The sequence below is a fragment of the Acomys russatus genome, chromosome 25, assembly GCF_903995435.1.
Source record: "Acomys russatus chromosome 25, mAcoRus1.1, whole genome shotgun sequence".
NCBI classification, from domain to species: domain Eukaryota; kingdom Metazoa; phylum Chordata; class Mammalia; order Rodentia; family Muridae; genus Acomys; species Acomys russatus.
The window spans coordinates 44,600,925-44,620,440 of record NC_067161.1 but is presented as its reverse complement, the minus strand read 5'-3'; the positions used below and the strand labels follow the sequence as shown (position 1 = coordinate 44,620,440).

At 49.7% G+C, this 19,516-nt stretch overlaps 1 protein-coding gene across 1 annotated transcript in view; it reads left to right on the top strand.

Annotated features, from left to right (window-relative positions):
• The first annotated feature begins 213 nt into the window (after positions 1 to 213).
• LOC127208158 (heparan sulfate glucosamine 3-O-sulfotransferase 3B1) overlaps positions 214 to 19,516 on the top strand; it is a 31,257-nt gene continuing 11,954 nt past the window's right edge. The window contains exon 1 of the mRNA XM_051167539.1: positions 214 to 767. Within this exon, the coding sequence (XP_051023496.1) occupies positions 214 to 767 (554 nt within the window). The remainder of the gene's footprint in view (positions 768 to 19,516) is intronic.

Below are 19,516 nucleotides of genomic sequence, written 5' to 3'. Positions count from 1 at the left end.
GCTTCTCGTGGACATCATGTCAAGAGCCGTCGCCGCTGCAGCTGCCGCCGTCACCCGGGGAAGCGCCGCAGCCTTGGCAGCCGCGAACACACGAAGGCAATAAACCGAATCCCTCGGGCACAGAGTGGCAGGGGACCCTCCTGGTGCTCTCAGCTCGGGCGGCACTCGCGCCATGTGCTGAGCCATGCCCCTGGCCGCGCCCGCGGGCCGCGCATGGGGCAGTGCCTGAGCGGCGGTCGGTCCTGCCTCGATGTCCCGGGCCGGCTCCTGCCGCAGCCCCCGCCGCCCCCGCCGCCGGTGAGGAGGAAGCTCGCGCTGCTCTTCGCCATGCTCTGCATCTGGCTCTACATGTTCCTGTACTCGTGCGCTGGTTCTTGTACCGCCGCTCCCGGCCTGCTGCTCCTGGGCTCGGGGTCGCGCGCCGCTCATACTCAACCAGCCCTGGTCACAGCTCCGAATGAAACATCCCCTAAGATGCCTTTCCGAGGATCTCCGGCCAATTCACTGGCTGCAAGCAAGGATAAGACAGTAGGCACCGGGAGCCAGGAGGAGCTGAGTCCAGAGGCGCCGGACTCCCCTAGTCCCATCTCCAGCTTCTTCAGCGGCTCCGGGAGCAAGCAGCTGCCACAGGCCATCATCATCGGCGTGAAGAAGGGCGGCACGCGGGCGCTGCTGGAGTTCCTGCGCGTGCACCCCGACGTGCGCGCCGTGGGCGCCGAGCCCCACTTCTTCGACCGCAGCTACCACAAGGGCCTCGCCTGGTACCGGTGAGTTTCCTCTCCAAGGGCCGCTGCCCTGGCCGCGATCCCGACCGTGAGCCCCTACGGGGCGTTGCGCGTAAGGTGGGGAGGATAAAAGTGGTACAAATTCGGGCAACCTAGGGCGAGCGGGGACCAAAGGCCGACCACACATTGCGGGTGGAGAGTTGCGGAGAATTCGGGTGCGTCCGGCTAGGCTGAGATAGCAACCTACTGAAACTTGTAGCGAGGCGCCGGTGGCACCGTGGTCCGCTGCTCCCTAGAATCATTTAGGGCGACCTCGCCAAAGAGACACCCCGCAGCCACTGAGAAAAGGCCGGAGGGACGGGCAACCTTCGGACCGTGCCGGTATCCCACAGAAATATCTAGGCGTGATTAAGATTTTGTTGTCTCTCTCGCAGTCCGGGACGCGGGGAGGAGTGCTGTGGGAGTGCCGTGCGCCTCGGGTCGCAGCCTCCTTCATGCACCAACTCCTAGAGTCGCTTCTGTTGCCCACAAGAGGAGAGGGGCGCAGACTAAGGCGCTGCGCCAAGGCCGGCTAGAGTCTGTTAACTTTTTGTTACATTTCTCCTTGTTACCCGAACCCGAAGGGGGTCTGACCCGCTTGGCTGGCGAGCCGCTGGAGCTTGGGAGGGGACCCGGTAGCTGAGCGGCTTTGCAGGCTGCAGCGCGCCGGGCGTGGAGTTGTGCTGGTCCCTGTCGGGCAAAGGCGCGTACTGCAGCCCGCAGCCGCCTCGAAGGCTTCTGGGCGCCTTATGGCTCTGTGGGCTCATTGCTACTGCTCGGGCCGCTGTGTGGGGAGGGCCACCGCAAGGACGTATGTTTCCGCAGATTCGGTACATGTCCGGCCTCAAAGAATATCCCTAGACCATTGATTGAGAAATGAGGGTTGCTTCGAGGTCGTGGCTTCCGGCTGTGAGTCCAGTTCCAAAGGGACCGAGGCTCCTGGGTCACATTCGCGACCTCTGCCCATTGCGTCCCGGGCTGCTGGTCCGGAAACCCGGGTCCATAGCCCCTTAGGTCACCACCCAGCCTTCGCGACTCCCTTGAGTTCCACCCCCCCCCCCCAGACTAAATTACTTTCAAAGAGGGTCAACGACTTGCAAAAACAAGGAGAGACACCGAATCCTGCTCTCTGCCTCCACCATACTTTCCAGGAGACGGATGGCAGGGCAAATACAACGGCCAGGCCCTGGGGATTAAAAGCAGCTCCCTTTTCAGCCTCGCTCACCCCTCCCCTTTGTTATTTATTTATTTGTTTGTTTATCTATTGTGTGGAGTTGCTCAAGTCTGGAGGTTTAAGCCAGCTGTGATGGCCGTCCTTCTCAAGGTTCCCGGGACTCTGAGGCTTAAGGATGGGGACTCGCGGGGGCAACGCTCGGATCCATGTTCGATGGTCTCCGTGCTCTCCTCTGGGCACTGGAAATAACGTGGATTCTGGGTGGGCCCGGAAGGGCGAATACTTCGGTGCATCCAGGTGCAGTTTGCCATGGGGGCCTCGCTAACTGTAGGCTACTGCCATTGGTGCATTGATGCTATTACTTCAACCCCACCACCCTCCTCATTAACTACCGGCTCCAGGACGGGGTGGCAGGCTAATAATCATTAGTACCAAGTCTAGAGGAGCGAGGCCCAGGGCAGTCGGGGTCTTTTCGGTCAGATGCATCTGAGGCCAGGTTGGGAGGAACTGGCAGACGAGTCACTGAGCCCTTGAGGGCTTTTAGAGGCACCTGGGACAGGCGGTGGAAATCCCCACTGGAAGATTCACGCGGAGGCGGAGGCAGAGGTGGCTGCCTCCACCTGCCACCTCCCTTGGGGCTCTGGAGGCCCTCACTGCACTCGGCTCGGAGGCTGAGAGCGCAGCCCAAGAGCGTGGCGGGGACCCGAAGCCAAGCCGCCGCCTAGACGCGCAGGCCACCAGGGCTTCACTAGGCCGCGGGAAAGCAGGGTCTTTCTGAAGCTACACGGAGGCACAGGCCCCGAGGCGGTGACCTGGTGATCTAACTGCAGTCGCACAAGTGCCCCGACAGCTTCTGCCTTTCGGGACTGTCCAACCAGCCACCAGAGTGCCAGCGAGTTACTGGATATTTTCTTAAAGAAAAAAATAAATTAAAATGGTGTTTGCTTAAAACTTGTAAATCATTTTAGATTGTTGTGGGTGTCTGGACCAATGTAAGGACTTCACGATTAAATTGAAAGCAACCCTGAAACTCTAAACCCAGCAAGCGCAGGAGACGCTGACCCAGAGCGCTACTCCTAGTCCATAAAGCTCTAGGGGCTGAGTTTCAAACCGGGCCTGCAAGGTCCTTCCTTGCTCTGTCCCGAGATAGGCCCAGCCACTGGAGACCAGCATAAATAATGATTAACCAGGGAGTTGCAAGGCAGAATCATGTTTAAAGCAGGTCCTCAAAGCGGGAGTGTGAGCTAGGGAGACAAAATGGGAGGGGTGTGGAACGATGGTTGAGTTCTGGGGTCAGCAGGCATTGGGTCTTAGAGTGAGGGTCTTGGCTGTGTCTGAGCAAGTCGTTAATGAGTTTAATGGGGTAACACACAGCCTTGCTAGGAGGCCTAAACCGGTGGCCCAGGGCCTGGTAGATTGTCCCCAGATGCCAGGGAATTTGTAGTCCTTACCAAGACACCATCAGCCAATGGGTGGCCCAGACTCCTGGGAGGCCAGAGCCTGCCTTGGTGGCAACTTGGAGCTGACACTGCTGCTGCCGCTGCCGCTGCCACCACCACCGCAGGCATCACTAGTCTTTTATAGTTTCTAAAATCAAAACCAATGCATGCTCCTTCAGTTTACTTGAGTCCCACTTTGTACAGAGTTCTGAGCTGACTTTCCATTTCATACCCTGGCTTTTTCAGTCACTTTCCAAACATGGTGAGTCAAGTCCAAGGGGCTCATGGGGCTGGCTATCTGCTGGCCTTAACCCTCTGGTAGGGGTATGGTATCCGAGAGAGGTTTGGGCCTAGGGGAGTAGGAACTTAGGTGGAGCAAGCCTCCAACTGGTTTGGTACCTGGATTTAAAACGGGTAGTGAAGCTTTAATGATGCAGTTTTTAAAAAGCATTCCTTCTTGATCCAAATTAATTTTTGTTTTACGAAACTATATATTTCTAAGAATATGATGGCCCGAGTTTGGGAATTAAGTTAGTCAGACATTGGTATGATTATCATTTGTTGCACCGTGTTTACAGTGGTGGGAAGTTCTTTCACAGGATGACTTCCTCTTTCAATTTCGGTTATACAAAATTAGCAGGCACTTCAGGGAGGCAGCACCCCCCTCCCCAACCTTGTCCTGTGCTGTGCTGTGTGTGTGTGTGTGTGTGTGTGTGTGTGTGTGTGTGTGTGTGTAGTTGTGGTGTAACAATGTTGTAGTTCCGCTGTACTAAATGGTTGTGCTAGGCGCTGTTTCAAACGTTCCTGATTCGCTGTTTAATCCTCATCACCATTCTGTGAAGTGGATACTTTGACAGATGAGGAAATCCGGCCAGCAGGCACAGAGAGGTTAATCAACTTGCTTAAAGTCTCACAGCTAGAAAGTGACAGAGGTCTCCTTCCAGTGGGACAACGTCATTCTGTGCCAGGCTCTCCCTGACTTGAGGGACCAAGACATGCTGTTAGGCCTGTGCGATCATTCAAAGTGATGCCTGCTAATAGAGTTTGAAGGGCTCCTGCCCACCCCCAGCATCCCCCCGCCCCCCCTCCCGTGCAGAGTACCCACATTATCATTCATCTTAAAACCTTCCTGATGGTGCCTGGACAGCTGACTAGGAGCCACCACGCACTGGTTTCTAACTAGATGAGGATGACCACACCGTTCTGGCACTTTTATTTTTCTGCACGGGACAGCTAGAATCAAAGGCGTCATTAAAATGACAAAACTGTCCCCCACGCATAGCAGCTGATAAACAGCCAGGGTCTCCTTGGAGGAAGTGGTTTATTCAATGCCATTTGCCCCTTTCAGACTGGGAGGCCCAGGTTAAGTGACACGTTCTCAAGCTCCTTGGAATTAATTTGTTCATTTAAAACAATAGAATGATCCTAGGGAGGACACAGGGCTTACTCTGTGCTCATTAATCAGAAGGCAAATGTAGCCAGAACTCTTGAGATTTTTTTTCCTAGAGATCCCAAAATCCAGTAATAAATGCCTCCCCGAGCCAAGCTGAAAACAGTAATTTCCTTTATATTTTTAGCTGGTCGTCCACCTCCATATGGCTAGTCTGTTTCTAAAAACTTGGTGGCCAGCCCTGTTTCTGACTTCACTGGAGGCCCAGATCTCATGGGGAACAATCTGTTTCTAAGTAATTGTGCTTCCTAGGTTCTGGGGTCGAAGCCTAGTACATGGCTCACTTCCAGGCTGCTGGGAGAAGGTCAGGCATCCACATGGAAATGCAACAATTTGAAATTCAAACCATTGTGCTAGAACGCTGTCAAGATTTACCAGCAGGACTGTGTAGCATGTGTTGAGCTCTGTTTTTAATTAGGCCCCTAAATTACACCATAAAATGGTTGATTAATCTTTTACAAGTTGGGGGGCAAATATAACATAAATTAACCTAATCATAAGTGTTTTCCCAGATGTTGAGTTAATAAAATTGTCAATATTTAATAGCGGCCTATTAGTTTTAGATAAATAAAATGCTGAAATGTATGAATTAGATTATACTTATTATCTTCCAAACGTTATATTATTATCCAGCAGGTCTGTGGAAATTAGTTTGCAGCCCTTATCTTAGGAGAAATTTTTAAAAGATAGGCTACTACAGTAAATAGAAAGTAAATGCTGGCTATGTAGATCTTAAAAACATCTGCTTATTTAAAAGGCAGTAGTTTAGTGTACACTAATAATGACTGGGTGTATCTTCCCAGTCCACAGTGTCCCGTTTGCTACTGCAGAGTGATTTTACACAGCTCCTGAATTTTTTTTCTTTTTTATGTTTTGAAAAATCAGTATGTCACGATTCCCATTCTAAATATGCGTGCTTTGGTTTGAGTCCTTCAGTTTAAAACAGATTTGAGACATCAGGTTTTCTCCTCATACAAAAATAACTATTTGGCTCACTAAAATTATTTACAACTGAAAGTTCACTAGGAATAAAAACATTTAAAGCAAAACAAAAACCACTGGCAGCTCTCTCAGATCAGAGGGGAGAGCTTATTAACTGAAGCCCGGGACCGAGCCTGCTTACCCACTGCTCAGGGCCCGCTAGGGTGTTCTGTGTCCTCTCTCTCTGAACGTGGACTGATTGACAGAAGCATAGAGTGCCCACCCTACAGGCACAGCACAACGGCAGCTTCTACTGCTGTGCAGAGAGTTTCAATAGGCTCTACCTCTCATGCAACAAGACTATTTCAGAGAGTAAGAGAAACTTCAGGGCCATGCTGGTGGGAGAGATGTGACACCCCCAAGTATATGGCACAGTGTCAAGGGTAGTGAGAGCATACCCTGCCCTCCTCAAGTGACAAGGAGGAAGAAATGGGATGCCACTAGTATCATGGAAGATTAATAGGCCAGGAAACTTTTTTATATTTAAGTTGTTACCTTGTTAGTTCTGTCTTACTCCTTGCTCACAGATGATCCAGCCTCAAATAAAACTGCTGTTTGTGCATGTCAGACTAGTTCTGAGAGGGGGGAGGTTAGCATCGAGGGACAATAAATATTGTTAGTAATGTGATAGTAAATTCTGTTATAGCCAAGAGGCTAAATGTTACAACATCTCTGGTGCTCAAGAAACCCCACAGCGGGGTTTTGAGCCAGAAGAGTGACTCTCGAATATATCTCTCTGTTTAAAAAATTTTTATGTGTGCACTTCATACACTTTGCTGTCACTTGACAAATATTAAGAAAATAGCTCAGCAGGGCGTGGTGCTGCATGCCTTTAATCCCAGCACTCAGGAGGCAGAGGCAAGCGGATCTCTGTGAGTTCGAGGTCAGGCTGGTTTACAAAGAGAGTTCCAGGACAGCCAAGGCTGTTACACAGAGAAACCCTTCCTCAAAAAAAAAAAAAAAAAAAAAAAAGAAAAGAAAAAGAAAAAGAAAAACCTTGCTTCTTGCTTCATTGTGACATGTAAGAAACATGCACAAATGACATTGTACTGATCGGTCTTTGCCCCAGAAAGTTATGAAGTTCTGTGGGAACATCAGGGAGAGTCCAAATATATATATATATATATATTATATATATATATATATATATAATATTATATATATATATATATATATATTACCATTATATAACAGAATAGGAGAAACCTGTATGTACCCACCCGGAAGAAACAATGAAAGCTTAAGGTGATGTGTATGTTAATGACCCTACCATTATACAGGAATCTAGGCATCACATTCAATCTCATGACTACATACAAATAATGTCGGTCAAAAAAAAAATTTTATGTGTAGCTATGGCAATACACGCGATTAAAGACCTTTGAGAAAGAAGAGTTCACATTTCTCAATTTATCTACAAGGACACGCAGTATGTTGTCAGAATGAGATATTTTCTTTGTAAGCAAGGCAGATGTGAACCCTGAGCGTCCCTGTTAGTGTCAGGCCTCTGGCACTTCAGCCCAACCAGACTGCTTTGAATCACCTCGGAGGAGACCGTGACCATTCCATGAGTGCTCACCCACTACCTGGTGAGGCGTAGGGTACAGAATTTCTGGGTTCCGGAATTTGCCGCACACCACCCTGCAACCTTATATTAACCCAGGGGGAAAAAAACTTATAAGGCGGTTCTCGGCGTTGAGACTGGGGGGTAACAGATGAAGAGTGAAAACTGTTCTGGGAGGAGCCGAGGGAAGCCGTTTCTCACGCCCTCTCCTTATATAAGGGAGGAGCCTTTTCTCCTCACCAGGCCTGGCGACTTTAGTGTGCAATAGGGCCCACGCCTGCTGGCCGCTGGCCGCTGCCACGCGTGAGCTTCTGGCGGGTCCTCACCTGCGGGGCTGAGCCGGGTGGAGCTGCCTCAGCCCGCGCTGATTGGTCGGAGGGACAGCCCAGAGACCAATGGCGTCAGACCTGCACGGAGCTCCGCCCACGGGCTTTCCCTGGGTGATTCTCTAGTTGTGGGTCCAGCGGCTTTGTAACCTTTCTTGTAGTTGGACTGCATTAGACTCACCTGCCCTGCACGGCCAGCCTTGAGGACGCTGGTCTGCAAGCGTTCGATGGAAAGTAACTTCATTTTGGCCTGGGGAGAAGGGAGGAGTTGTTTGCTTATTGCTGCAAGTGTCGCTGAAAAAAAAAATGCAAGATTTATTCCGTTCTTGCGCTAAATTGCAGTCTCTCAGGAGGGCTGACACAATTAGAGACGCTGATTCTGCCCCAGACCCCTTCCAGGGCCTTCTGGAAACTGGTCCTTATTCAGTCCAGCTCTTACTCTTGTCTTGCTGTTTGGCTAGTCCCTGGAGCCCGCCCGTATGATTGTTCCAGAGGCTCCAGGCGTTTAACATATGCCAGCTCAGCCAGTTAACACAGAGAGACAAAGAAGAAACATCCTGTTTCCGCCCCGGAGCTTCTCAGAAGCCCCAAGTGGGTGGGTGGGAGCAAAGCTCAATTTCAGGGCTAGTTCCAAGCAAGTCACCCAGGCTTACCTTTATCTCGGGGACTTTCTGGCTACTAAGTGGGTACGATTAGAAGTGTGTGCCACCAAATTGAATGAATAATACACTTTTATAAATTATATTTACGTCCCCCTACCCCCCACTGATTTAATGAAGGAGTATTTATTGAGCACTTGCCTTAAAAAGACAGACTTGATTTGCTGGAGCAGTTTTAGGCTCACAATAGAAGTAAGTGCGAAGCACAGAGATTTCCCATGTACCCTCACTCCTGCGCGTCATTCTCCCAAGATCCATTCTCCAGCAAGGGATGATTTCTTACAGCGGATGAGCCTCCACTCATCCACTAACAGATCTTCACTCAGACCCTGGTTCGAATCACACTGCTGGAATAAGGGCCCATGCTGCCACTCTGCCTCTATAAAGGAGGTTGACAGCCTATGCGCACGCGCGTTGAGGATGAGGACTGCCTACTACAATCCAGATCCGGTGCTGCTTTGGCGAATAGTCCAACCAGATCACCCGACTCAGCCACACGAGCACAGTGTTGTTCATCTCGGTCCCATCCCTTGTCATCCCCACATAGAGCCTATTTCCCTCATGTGTAACCTGGTATAGCATGGAGCTACACGCCCTGTTCCATGTCAAAAATGCACATTTCGTGGTTAAATGGCTACAGCCCAGTTCCTCACAGGCATTTTGAATGAGGGAGGTTTGGCATATATTCTCACCCATTTTACTTCCTTCCTTTGCATTTTGAGCCTTTGTAGCCATCCTGGGACAGGTGCGTTTAGTCAGTCGTCCTACCTACATCAACGTCAGTGAGAAATGCTTGGTTTTAACTTTATAGTTCCCTAATTTAAAAAAAAATCCCCATTTGTTGGCAACTCTTAAGGTCAGCCCTTTGCTACAGACACTTTTGTATCTGAGAAAGTCACCTGTCTTCGATGCCAGCATCCCTCTCAAATACCTGAGGCTGGACCCAACAGTGTGACTGAACCAATAATCAATAATACACCATGGGGTGTAGCCCTGTGACTCCCACCCTGCCACACAGAGCGATCACAAAGCACATTGGCCCATTCATTGTCCAGTGAGCTCTCTGGCTAAATTTACCAAGAGTTATAAGAATATCCAATTGTGTGCATGTGTGATTGTATATATGACATATATAATATATATGTTTAATTTCATTTAACCTAGCATTTTCTCTTGAGCCAGAATCCTGTGTGTATCCTGTTTTCATTCATATCAATTATCACTTTGTGAAGTGTTTGTCCAGATGCCAACTGGGAACGCGTTGGTGGAGGAAGCCTCTGCCTTTTCTTGTGGTTATTTGACCTACTGATCTTCTTCTTTGTCTCTGCTTTTGCCCCCCACGCCTGTCTCTCCCTCCCTCCATCTTTACCCTAGGAACAGGCATTTGTTTGAATCAAATCCCAGCCATAAGCTCACCTCTTGGGGTATCTGTTCAGACCTAATGTGGCGGCACCCTCCAAGGTGTCTGCTTCAAAATGAGGACGGAAGGAGGAGGAGGAGGAGGAGAAACGGGCAGTAAAATAAAGACAGGGTCAGGAAGTGGCCTAGGCTGAGGAGTGGGAAGCAGGCTTGCTAGCAAGGGTTTCAAGTCAGGTCTTGCCAGCAGCTTCTTTAGCTGGTCTTCCTTGGCTGTTGTTCCTCTGAGCAGGCTAATTGCAGGTTTGGCTTTCCGTAGAGCAGCTTAGGTCTGCTTTCAAAGGCTGTGTGTGAGTTGGTGGTGTTTACTGAGCAGGGTGCCCACGTTGGAGAAGAGGGGGCTAGTCTCCACCCTGCTCAGCACAGTACTCCTGAGGTCTGTGGGTCTGTGTGTGTTTTGTCCTGGTCCCAAAATCATTCTTCTTCCTGGATACAATGCTGAGGTCTTCACTAAATAATGTGAATAGTACTTACAAACAGCAGCAGCAGCCTGGGGCTGCAAACAAAGCCAGTAACTTAAAAAAAAAAAAAAAAAGGCACATGTTCTGTGTTGGTGTCTGCCGCCACAGACTGCTGAAAGGCGCCTGAGTCCCACAGCACCGGAAACAGAGGAGCTCTCCGGATTAGGTGTCATTAGGACAGGAGGCAGGTGGGACCTTTGAGCTGAAGAACTTGGGCTTGATTACTGCTGATGCACACTTAGGTTTCAGGGGTGTCTGCATTTCAGCCTGCCGGGATCACCTTCTCATCTCCTGGCTCACCGGCTTGGCTAGGCTCCTCCCACTTGATGACATTCTAACACCTGCCGGGGTGCCCCTCCCCCACCCCAGAGGCAGGCATTTGGCGGAGGCGCGGTCCACCGGGCAGAGAGTGAGCAGCCTGGTACGCAGTGGGATCCTGTTCCCTGGTCCTTGACTAGTTTTTCATGCTTATCTCCTTTCTGGCCCTCTAAAGTTCCATGTCTGTTTCGGGGACATTTAAGGCCCCTTTTCTTTTTCCTTGGGGCCTTGTGGGAGCCCAGCAGTTAGTTACAGGGCAGGCTTACAGCCAGTCCTGCCTAGGTGGTACTTAGGCGAGTCATTCATTTGTGATTTTTTCCCCCCACGAAGTTTTGAACATCTAGACTGGATTGAGCAGCTAGTAGGCACTGGGTAAGTAAGTAAGCAAGCTGTTGGTTTCCTGTCTGGATCCTCAGAGAGCTCACTGTATCGGCTAGAGCCGATTTAGAGAGGCAGGGCAGAGAAAAGGGCCTGAGGATCATGGTAGAATATGGCAGGTTGGCTGGAGCATACAAGAAGTCAAGAGTGTAGTCCTCAGAGGGATCTGGAGGCAAGAGAATCCTTCATTTTACCAGTCACAGGGACCATTCAGGCCAGCAGGTTCTCCTCTGTCAAGGATTGTCACCAGCTTTGCTTGAGCTGTATGTCTGAATTCTTCATATGTACTTCTGAAGGAAATGAAATAATTCGCTATGTCAAGGCAGGGTACACAGGGAAATTGGTAAGGGTCTCCCTGTGGTAGCTAGCGCTAACTAAGCCTGCTGGAGCAGGCTCCCTCAGGCATCTTGGGCAGATACTGTGTTCTTCTCACAGCTTTTGGGTGCCCTGGTCCCTTTCCTCCTGGGCTCTGACGCTCTGCAGAGAAAGGCTGTGCCTTATTGTCCCCATCCACTCTAGAGGGCAGGGTATGTGCAGAAGCACGTGCTCCATAGGCCGCTGTGGGCCTGGCTGCCAGCTTCGGCCGGGTCCTACACCAGCTTCTGTGGAGAGCGAGGGCTCTGGCATACCTGGGCCGGGATTCTCTGCCAGCATCTGAGCCAGGAGGCCCGTGAAGGAACGCCACACGGGCAGGGCCGACCTCTGTTTTCAGGGCTCAGCCTTCTGAGGCCTGGAGAAGCCACCCTGGCTCCCAACTGCCATCATTCCCACATGACTTAAGCCTGTCCCTGCCCCGACTACAGAGCAACTCAGTTCTTTCTAGTACCTCCCTCCCACAAAGGGCATATAAAAATGATCACAACTGTTGACCAGTTCTGCCTCAGAACTGCACCCCATATCCAGTGTGCCGAGGTTATAGGAGACCCCAGGAGAGGTGTAGCTCCTGGGTAGGGCTGCCCCGCCCCTGCCTCCCTTCCCATCATCTCCTCCTCCCCAGGGCATGGCCACTCATTCATTTTTAGTTATTTTTAGGATTATGTTTTCTTCCAGTTGCAGTAGGAAACCCCCCCCCCCCTCAACAGGCTCGTGTGGATTTTGTGTTCTGAATAAAGGACATGTCAGGGTGGCTGAGCAGCCTACAGGACATGGCATCCCCTCCTTATGTAAGAGAGTGAGGATGGACTGAATGCAGCTGATAGGCATGGGTTATCAAAGAGCATATAAAGCTAATTGTTTTTTCTGCTTCTAACTCTGTCATGGGGTTTAGGTTTGGGGCAGTGGGTAAGTGCATAGAACATACATACTCAATACTGAAAGTGTAAAGTTTAAGGTGAAACTTTAAACTTCTGTTTTGAATGCTGGTTCTAACCACATTTATGTTCATTATATCATATATGGGTCTGGTTAATTACAGTGTGTGATTCGTTTTATTTATTCTCAAGTTTTTCTCGATAATAAGTTTATGGGGGGAGGGCAGAATTTTTCACATTTTGCTTGTGTCTCAACTGGGTTCTGATTTGGACCTATCAGGATTTTGCCCCGATTTTTGGTTGTGAGCCTAGACTTTAATGGCTGAGCCATCTCTCCAGCCCTGCCCCAATTTTTAAAACCAGATCTTCTCATTCGTCAATAGAATAACTTGTAGGATTCTTCCTTTCCGAGGACTGCCATGGGGACCAGCAATGGGCCCAGGAAGCAGGGAGGAAGCCTCAGCAGGGAGTTTGTTTTGTTATTTGGTTGCTGCTGTGTTTGGACGTGCGTGCATGCGTGGTGCCCTCCACAGGCTCACGGTCCAGAGCAGCTGAGGTTGCTTGGGGAGATCATGAACCTTGGGGAGAGGCGGGGCCTGGCTGTGGGAAGCATTCCGGAAGCATTCTTCTGCAGGCTCCACTTCCTGTCCACACTGTACTTCCTGTGGGCGCACTGTGTTTGCCGCCCTACCTCTCTCACCATGATGATGGATTGTGTCTCTCTGAAACTGGAAGCCGCACAAGCACTTTCTCTCTTGAGTCACTTCTGTTCAGAGCATTTTATCACAGCAACAGAACTAACTAAGACAGCTGCAGTTTGGTATTTTGGGCAATTTATGGAGCACTTGCGTTTTGTTCATCTCAAGAACATCATGGGGCTGGGTATGGTGGCACACGCCTTTAATCCCAGCACTCGGGAGGCAGAGGCAGGCGTATGGATGTGAGTTCGAGGCCAGCCTAGTCTATAAAGCGAGTCTAGGACAGCCAAGGCTACACAGAGAAACCCTGTCTCGAAAAACCAAAACCAACCCAAAACAAAACAAAACAAAAAAACCCAACAACAACCAAAACAACAACAAAAAGATCACGGAATACCTTTTGACTAGCTTTTGCTGAGATGTGAGGCAAGGGTTCCTGCCTGCACACGCCCATCACAATGGCGCTCCCATGCCTTTTCCTCTCAATAGAACTGTGTCGCCCCATAAGTCCTTGCTCTCTGAAGTTGCTTCTGATCAGGTATTTGGTCACAACGATGGACCAATAAAACAGGGTGACTAATGAAAGCTGTCCTGCACTCCCATCCTCATGCCCCACGTATTTCATCCTTGGAAGCTCAAATCACCAGTTCTGTTGAACAGTGCTCAGCGTGAGCAGAAAAGATGGGCACCCAGAATAAAAAGCATTGCTGGAGAGCTTTCACGTGACGGAGAGGGCGTCCATCCTCAAAGCTGCTGCTGGTTGCTGCTGCTTGTTGGAGTGGAGCCTGTCATTAAAGGAAAGGCATGTAATTAGAAATTCGACTTCCAAGAGGGACCTGCAACCAGAGCAGCTGCAGGCTCTCCCCACAGCATCCCTGGATGCTGAGGAGGGGGATGCTGGTGCCAGGAAATCAGGAAGCCATCTATCTGTACTGAGGATGTGGTCGACCTCTCTCCTTCCTTCGTAGGGCCCAGGGGTGGGTGGATTTACAGCTGATGGCCTCTTCATTGGCTCCTCATTTCAGACCCCACCTTCTTGGTTCCTTCTTCCCTTCTGATCTCAACATCCTTTCATGTTCCCCCTCCACAGATTGCACCCAGCCCCCCGCAACCCCCCCCCCCACGTACATGCTAGCCAAGTGTTTCGTAGATATGAGCCATTATCCTCAGGCCTCAGTGCCATGTGCCGTTAAGATGTCAATTCCAGCCAAGGCTGTACTCCCAGCACTTGGTAGGCAGTCAGGAAGACCCCAGTTCAAGGCTGCTTAGCGCAAACTCCATCTCAAATAGACAACACAAAAATCTCTCCCTTCATTCTTGGAACAACCTGTTTTACTGTGCCCTTCTATCTGACCACCAAATAAGAGGCTGGGTCAGAGGACAAGACAATATAGAGGCCCAGTCAGTGGCCGGGTTTTCCCCCAGGATCGCTGGCTCAACAGACGCATGCAGTGTCTGGTTTATGGCTAGGGCTAATTTAATTTTCAGCTCAGAGGCCACCCCAGTTTGGTGGTAATCTCAGATAGTTAATGAGCTAGAAGGAGAGCCAGCCTATGGGATGGCGTCTCATCCCTTCGCCTCAGTGGCTTACCAGGACTGATTTATTAGCCGTTTGTTCCTGGTGTGAGTGGGCCCAGGCCGTCTGGCACAGCTTCCCCGATTCTCCCCTCTTCTAAAGACCAACTGAGCTCTGGCTTCTGGCCTTAGCTTTTGGCCCTCTCACTTCCTTTCACAGCTGGGGTTGAGTGGAAGGGAGGAGGTGAGCCCAGAGCCTAGAGAGCCTCAGGCCAGCTCATCTGCCTAGCCAGCCCGCAGTCCCTGTGAGCTCCTCTTTTCAGAAGCGTTTGTCCCCAGCCAAGCCAGCATTGAGCAATTCTGGCCTGAAACTCTGCCTCAACATTCGGGCAAGTGTTTTCCTTCTGTAGGACTATGCCACGCCCTTGAGAAAAGGGTGGGAGCATGCAGTGCAGAGTGGCAATGCTGGGCCTGGGGTAGGAGAAGCAGCAGGCTTTTAGCTTTGTGGCTACTGGCTTTAGGGGAGGCCGGTTCACTTCTGCTTCCTAATTGAATCCCCTTTTCTTACCCACATACACACATTCACAGCCACAGTCCACTTAAATGATGTTCGGAGAAATGGCTCCTTATGCCAAACCCTGTGTGTACCATCTGAGTACATACTATCTCCTATATGGGTGACATCTCACGAGTGTGAATGTATAACTCCACATATACACACATATATGCTGTTTCATTATAAAATGTGGTCCTTATCATTCAAGCAACATTAATTTTAAACCAGACCTTTTCAGGTTTGATTGGCAGGCAGGGAGCATGGACACAACCTCTTTAGAAAGGAGGGTAGTGACAGTGATGATATTTGCTAATTTGATCCCACAAGCTGGCTCTCCTGCTAGCTCCTTAACTATCTGAGAGTACCACCACGCAGAGGGGTGGCCCATAGCCTCGGCATGGGCATGACTCTAGGAACTCAGCAGTCTAGAGTCTGAGTTCCTGCCTCCCTCATTGCCCTGGTTTGGGACCCAGGGGCTTGCCCTCCCTAAGCTGTACTGCCCCCCACTTTTAAATATAAAGAACCCCTCCCCCCTTGTATCCATCCTTTCCTTGCCTTGGCTGCAGGGCTCTGTGGGAACATAGCTGACGTAGGGTAAGCCTGCTTCTCCATACCAGAGTCAGGCTACTGTGTTTGTATACATCAGGGACTTTGAGCATCACACAGCGTCTTTGAGGTTTGGTGGAACCAGGCAGACCTCATCTTTTAAAGCTTAGTGAAACACTGCAGCCTCAGCCTCACACAGGACATCTGATAATGAGCTGAGCCCACAGGCCTCATGTGATGGGATCAGAAAATCCAGGCCAACCCATCCGCCTCCACTCTGGCCTGGTAGCTCCTTGAGCAGGCTACTGTCCAGTGGCCAGCTGGTGGACCAGCATCAGAAGTTCAGACCCTGTGCACCGCTAAAGCTGAGGATCAACTTCCATTTATTTGCTGCAAAGAGGCTCCTCTGCTTTCTCAAACTCTGTAACTCCTAAAAGCTGAGGAACTCTGGCCCAAGGCACGGGATTCCATCGCTAACATTACTTTCGTTTTATATTTTGGCCCCCCCCCCTTTTTTTTTTCCCAGCAAGAGTCTTACTGTGTAGCACAGCTCAGGATGTTCCGGGCACATGTCACTCTGCCTGGCTGCACACTCTCCTTGTCTGCTGGAATATTTAATGAAAGCCCCATTTCTGTTCTTAACAGACAGGGGCTCCAGTGGCCGTGACTTCCATTTTGTGATGGACAGAACCCTCAGATCATGAACAAAACCAGGCCTTTTCTTCCTCCTTAACCTGCTCTTGTCAAGTGTTTTTGTCACAGCAAGAATGGAGGCACAAGTAACCCTTGTGGAGATAGGGCCACACTGGGTACAGAGGCAGGAGCAGGGTCTCTTCTAGGTCCCAGAATGTTTGCCACCTGGGAGTCTTGACACCTCAGAATGACAAGTTGCTCTACATTTAGCAAGCCCAGGAGAGCTTTCAGTTTGATTTGTTTCCCAAACGTGCTAATGGGGCTGAGGAAAGCAGGCCCTCTGATCCTAGCTTTAGGTGGTGTTTACTTATGGGCTTAGTGTGTGTTCTCAGCCCAGGGACTTGGGAGTGGATTCCCAGAGGAGAGCTGTGAGAGCTCAGAGAATCCGGAGGTTCAGTGGCGCCTCTCTGAGGGAGGCGATCACTGGTCACACCAGGCACCCCACCCTGCCCTGCCTCACTATGCCCAAATGGTTTTGTAGCAGCTTGACAGCCTAGAATCTGGAACAGCGACAGTCTTCTATCCATTTTTGGGGGGGCCTGCCCCCCCCCCCGTACCACTTCATATCCACATTATTTCACTTTTTAAAAAATACCTTTCTGGGAAGGTCCATAAAGTATTTGGGGGGTGTGTGTGTGTGTGTGTGTGTGTGTGTGTGTGTGTTTATAAAATGCATAAAACATGGCACTAAAAGAAGTCCAAAAGTTAAGAGTATAAAGTGAAGTCAGGAATCAGTCCAGTTTGGTGCCTCTGGTATGACTTTTCAGCGTTCATGAGGAAGTAAGCTGCAGTTATGCAAACTCAGAGCCTTGCTGTGCAGAACAGCTCAGGATCATCTCCAACTCGAAATCCTCCTGCCTCGGGTTCCAAGCACATGACACCTTGCCTGGCTGCTGACCATTCTTACTTGCTGTAATATTTAATGGGCCCCATTCCTCTTCTTCACAGACTGGGACTCCAGTAGCCGTGACGTCCCCTGTGTGGTGGACACCTGTCTGGGCAAAGGAAAGGATGTCTCCCCCCCCCCCTTTTCACACACACACACACACACACACAGCTAAACCTCAAAGTTCAGCCAGCTTTTTTGTTACAGAGGGAAGAAAGGGATGAAAGGAGAGAAGGGGGGAGGGGAGGAAAGACTAGGGTCACATTAAGGGTTTTACGCCACTCATTTTTAGTGATATCATTTAAAGAGAAAGTCAAAAGAATTTCTAAGTTTCTTGGTAGTGAGGGAATGTTGCCACAGATTTACAGATGAACGATGGACTTTGTCATAGAGAGGTGGGAAGGAAGATGCACAGAACTTGCGCCACAAAGGCTTGACCCGTGTCTCCATGTTCCCGAGTTCCACCCACCATGACACTGTCTGCACCTTCTGGAGCTCCCAAGTCACTGAGGCCGGAATCTTGGCAATGCGCAGCATCTCTTCATGTTTTCTTATTATCCCAGACAGCTTTCTGCACTTTTGTATTGATTTATACATTTCATGCTAGCCTTTGGCAAGCCCACGGAATTGATAATCAGCTTTTTTTTTTTTGAAGACACCTCCTGGTGTCTACTCCTGAGATGGCATCTCATGCCACTCACCTCCTGCACTGTGTGACTTCTCGTTGCCTCTGAGGCCGAAGGCAGGTTCTACCCGCCATTTGTTTGTTTACTCTTCATTTCTCTAGGAATCATCCATTTTTGTCAGAATGCAAACAAGACACAGCCCAGGACAGTGTAGGAGGCTGATAAAGGTATGGTAAGGCTCGTATGTTTCCTGGGAGGACAGGGACCAGCTACTATAGGCAGCAAGGGTTGCATCCAAACTGAAGGTCCCTCAGGAACAAGCAACATTACCATGCCTTGAAGAAATAGCTCTTAGCTAAGCTGAATGGTTGGACAGGAAACTACCAGAGAACTCTAATTCACTTGGAGAAGGGCCATGTTGCCAGCGAGCATTTGAAAATCATTCCTCACTGACTGTCACTGTTTTCCTTTTCTCTTTTTTTTTGTGAGTTTGAACCAGAGGGCGTGCCTTATTACCAGTCAATGCTTGATGGCTGTGTGCTCATGCCTTTCAAGTGGCATAGATTCTGCGACCTCAGAGCACACTTGTTCTTTGCTTTTGATTGACATTCAAGCCCAGGACCTTTTTTAATGTCTATGGCCTCTTAATGTAATTGTGTCACTTAATGTAATGGGAGTGGTGATACATAAATGTGTCATCTTAGAGATTTGGGGGCTGAGACCCTGTAATAATTTATCCTTCCAGGTTGCCCCCAATTCTCTTTACATGTCTGCCCCATGACCTTCCATTCTGAGCTGTGAGCATAGCTCCTTGCTGATATTTTCCTGTCTTTCCGATTCTCTCTTTTTTTTTTTTTCTTTGTCTTTCCGGTTCTTATTTCGAAGATAGGCATCTTTATCACAGTGCAATTAAGTACAAAGCAAAATATGAAAGGCAGTAAGGTGTAGTAAAAATATTTTGCTTTCAGACATATAGGCTTGGGGCTGGCGAGGTGGCTCAGTGGCTCAGAGCACCCGGTGTTCTTCCAGAGGACTGGGTTCTACTCTCACCACCCACATAATGGCTCATATCTGTTGTAATTCTTTTTTTCTGGGAGGATCCAATACACCTTTTGACCTCCAAGGACGACCAGGCAGGAAAGTGGTGCACAGACATATATGCAGGCAAAACACCCAGATTAATAAGGAAAAAAAAATTAAGAATACGATATATAGGTTTAAAAAGAAGTCACCAGGCTAGTTTTTAGTGAGACTTGTGCAAGGCAAGTGGCTAATCCCTTGTCATTCTTAGCTTCCATGGTAACTGTGTGGCCATACTAGATTTCCTTGTTGTGTCTACTTTTGTTCCCTTGGAGTGGGTGTGGAGGTAGGGTAAGGATGCTTTCTCAGAACACAGGAGAGATGCTGGAGATTTTTATCTGAAGATTCGCCAGTCAGGCAACACCACCTACAAAGCTTCTATAAGCTGACGAGTGAAGGCGGATATAGTCAGACCCTGTACAATATTTACCAATTGCTTCAGCCACCGAAGCCTTTCCCTTTTCCTGTCTTCCAGTGTGAACTAAACCAGGCAGATAGGAGTCTGTGGTGATCCCTTGCATATCCACCGAGCTTCTAGAACGTTTCGCTGACTACAACGATGAAAAAGTGAGCCCAGACAGGCTGGGGAGCCTTTTTTCTCCTGCTGAAGGCTGACTCTGGGAGGCTTCCGGTCACTAGCAAGCTGAAAGTGGTCTCTCATCCAGGAGAGCAGGGCTGGGCTTTTTTCTGGTCAGCTTCAAGTGTACAGATGAGCCAGGCAGGAAAAGGTGTGCAA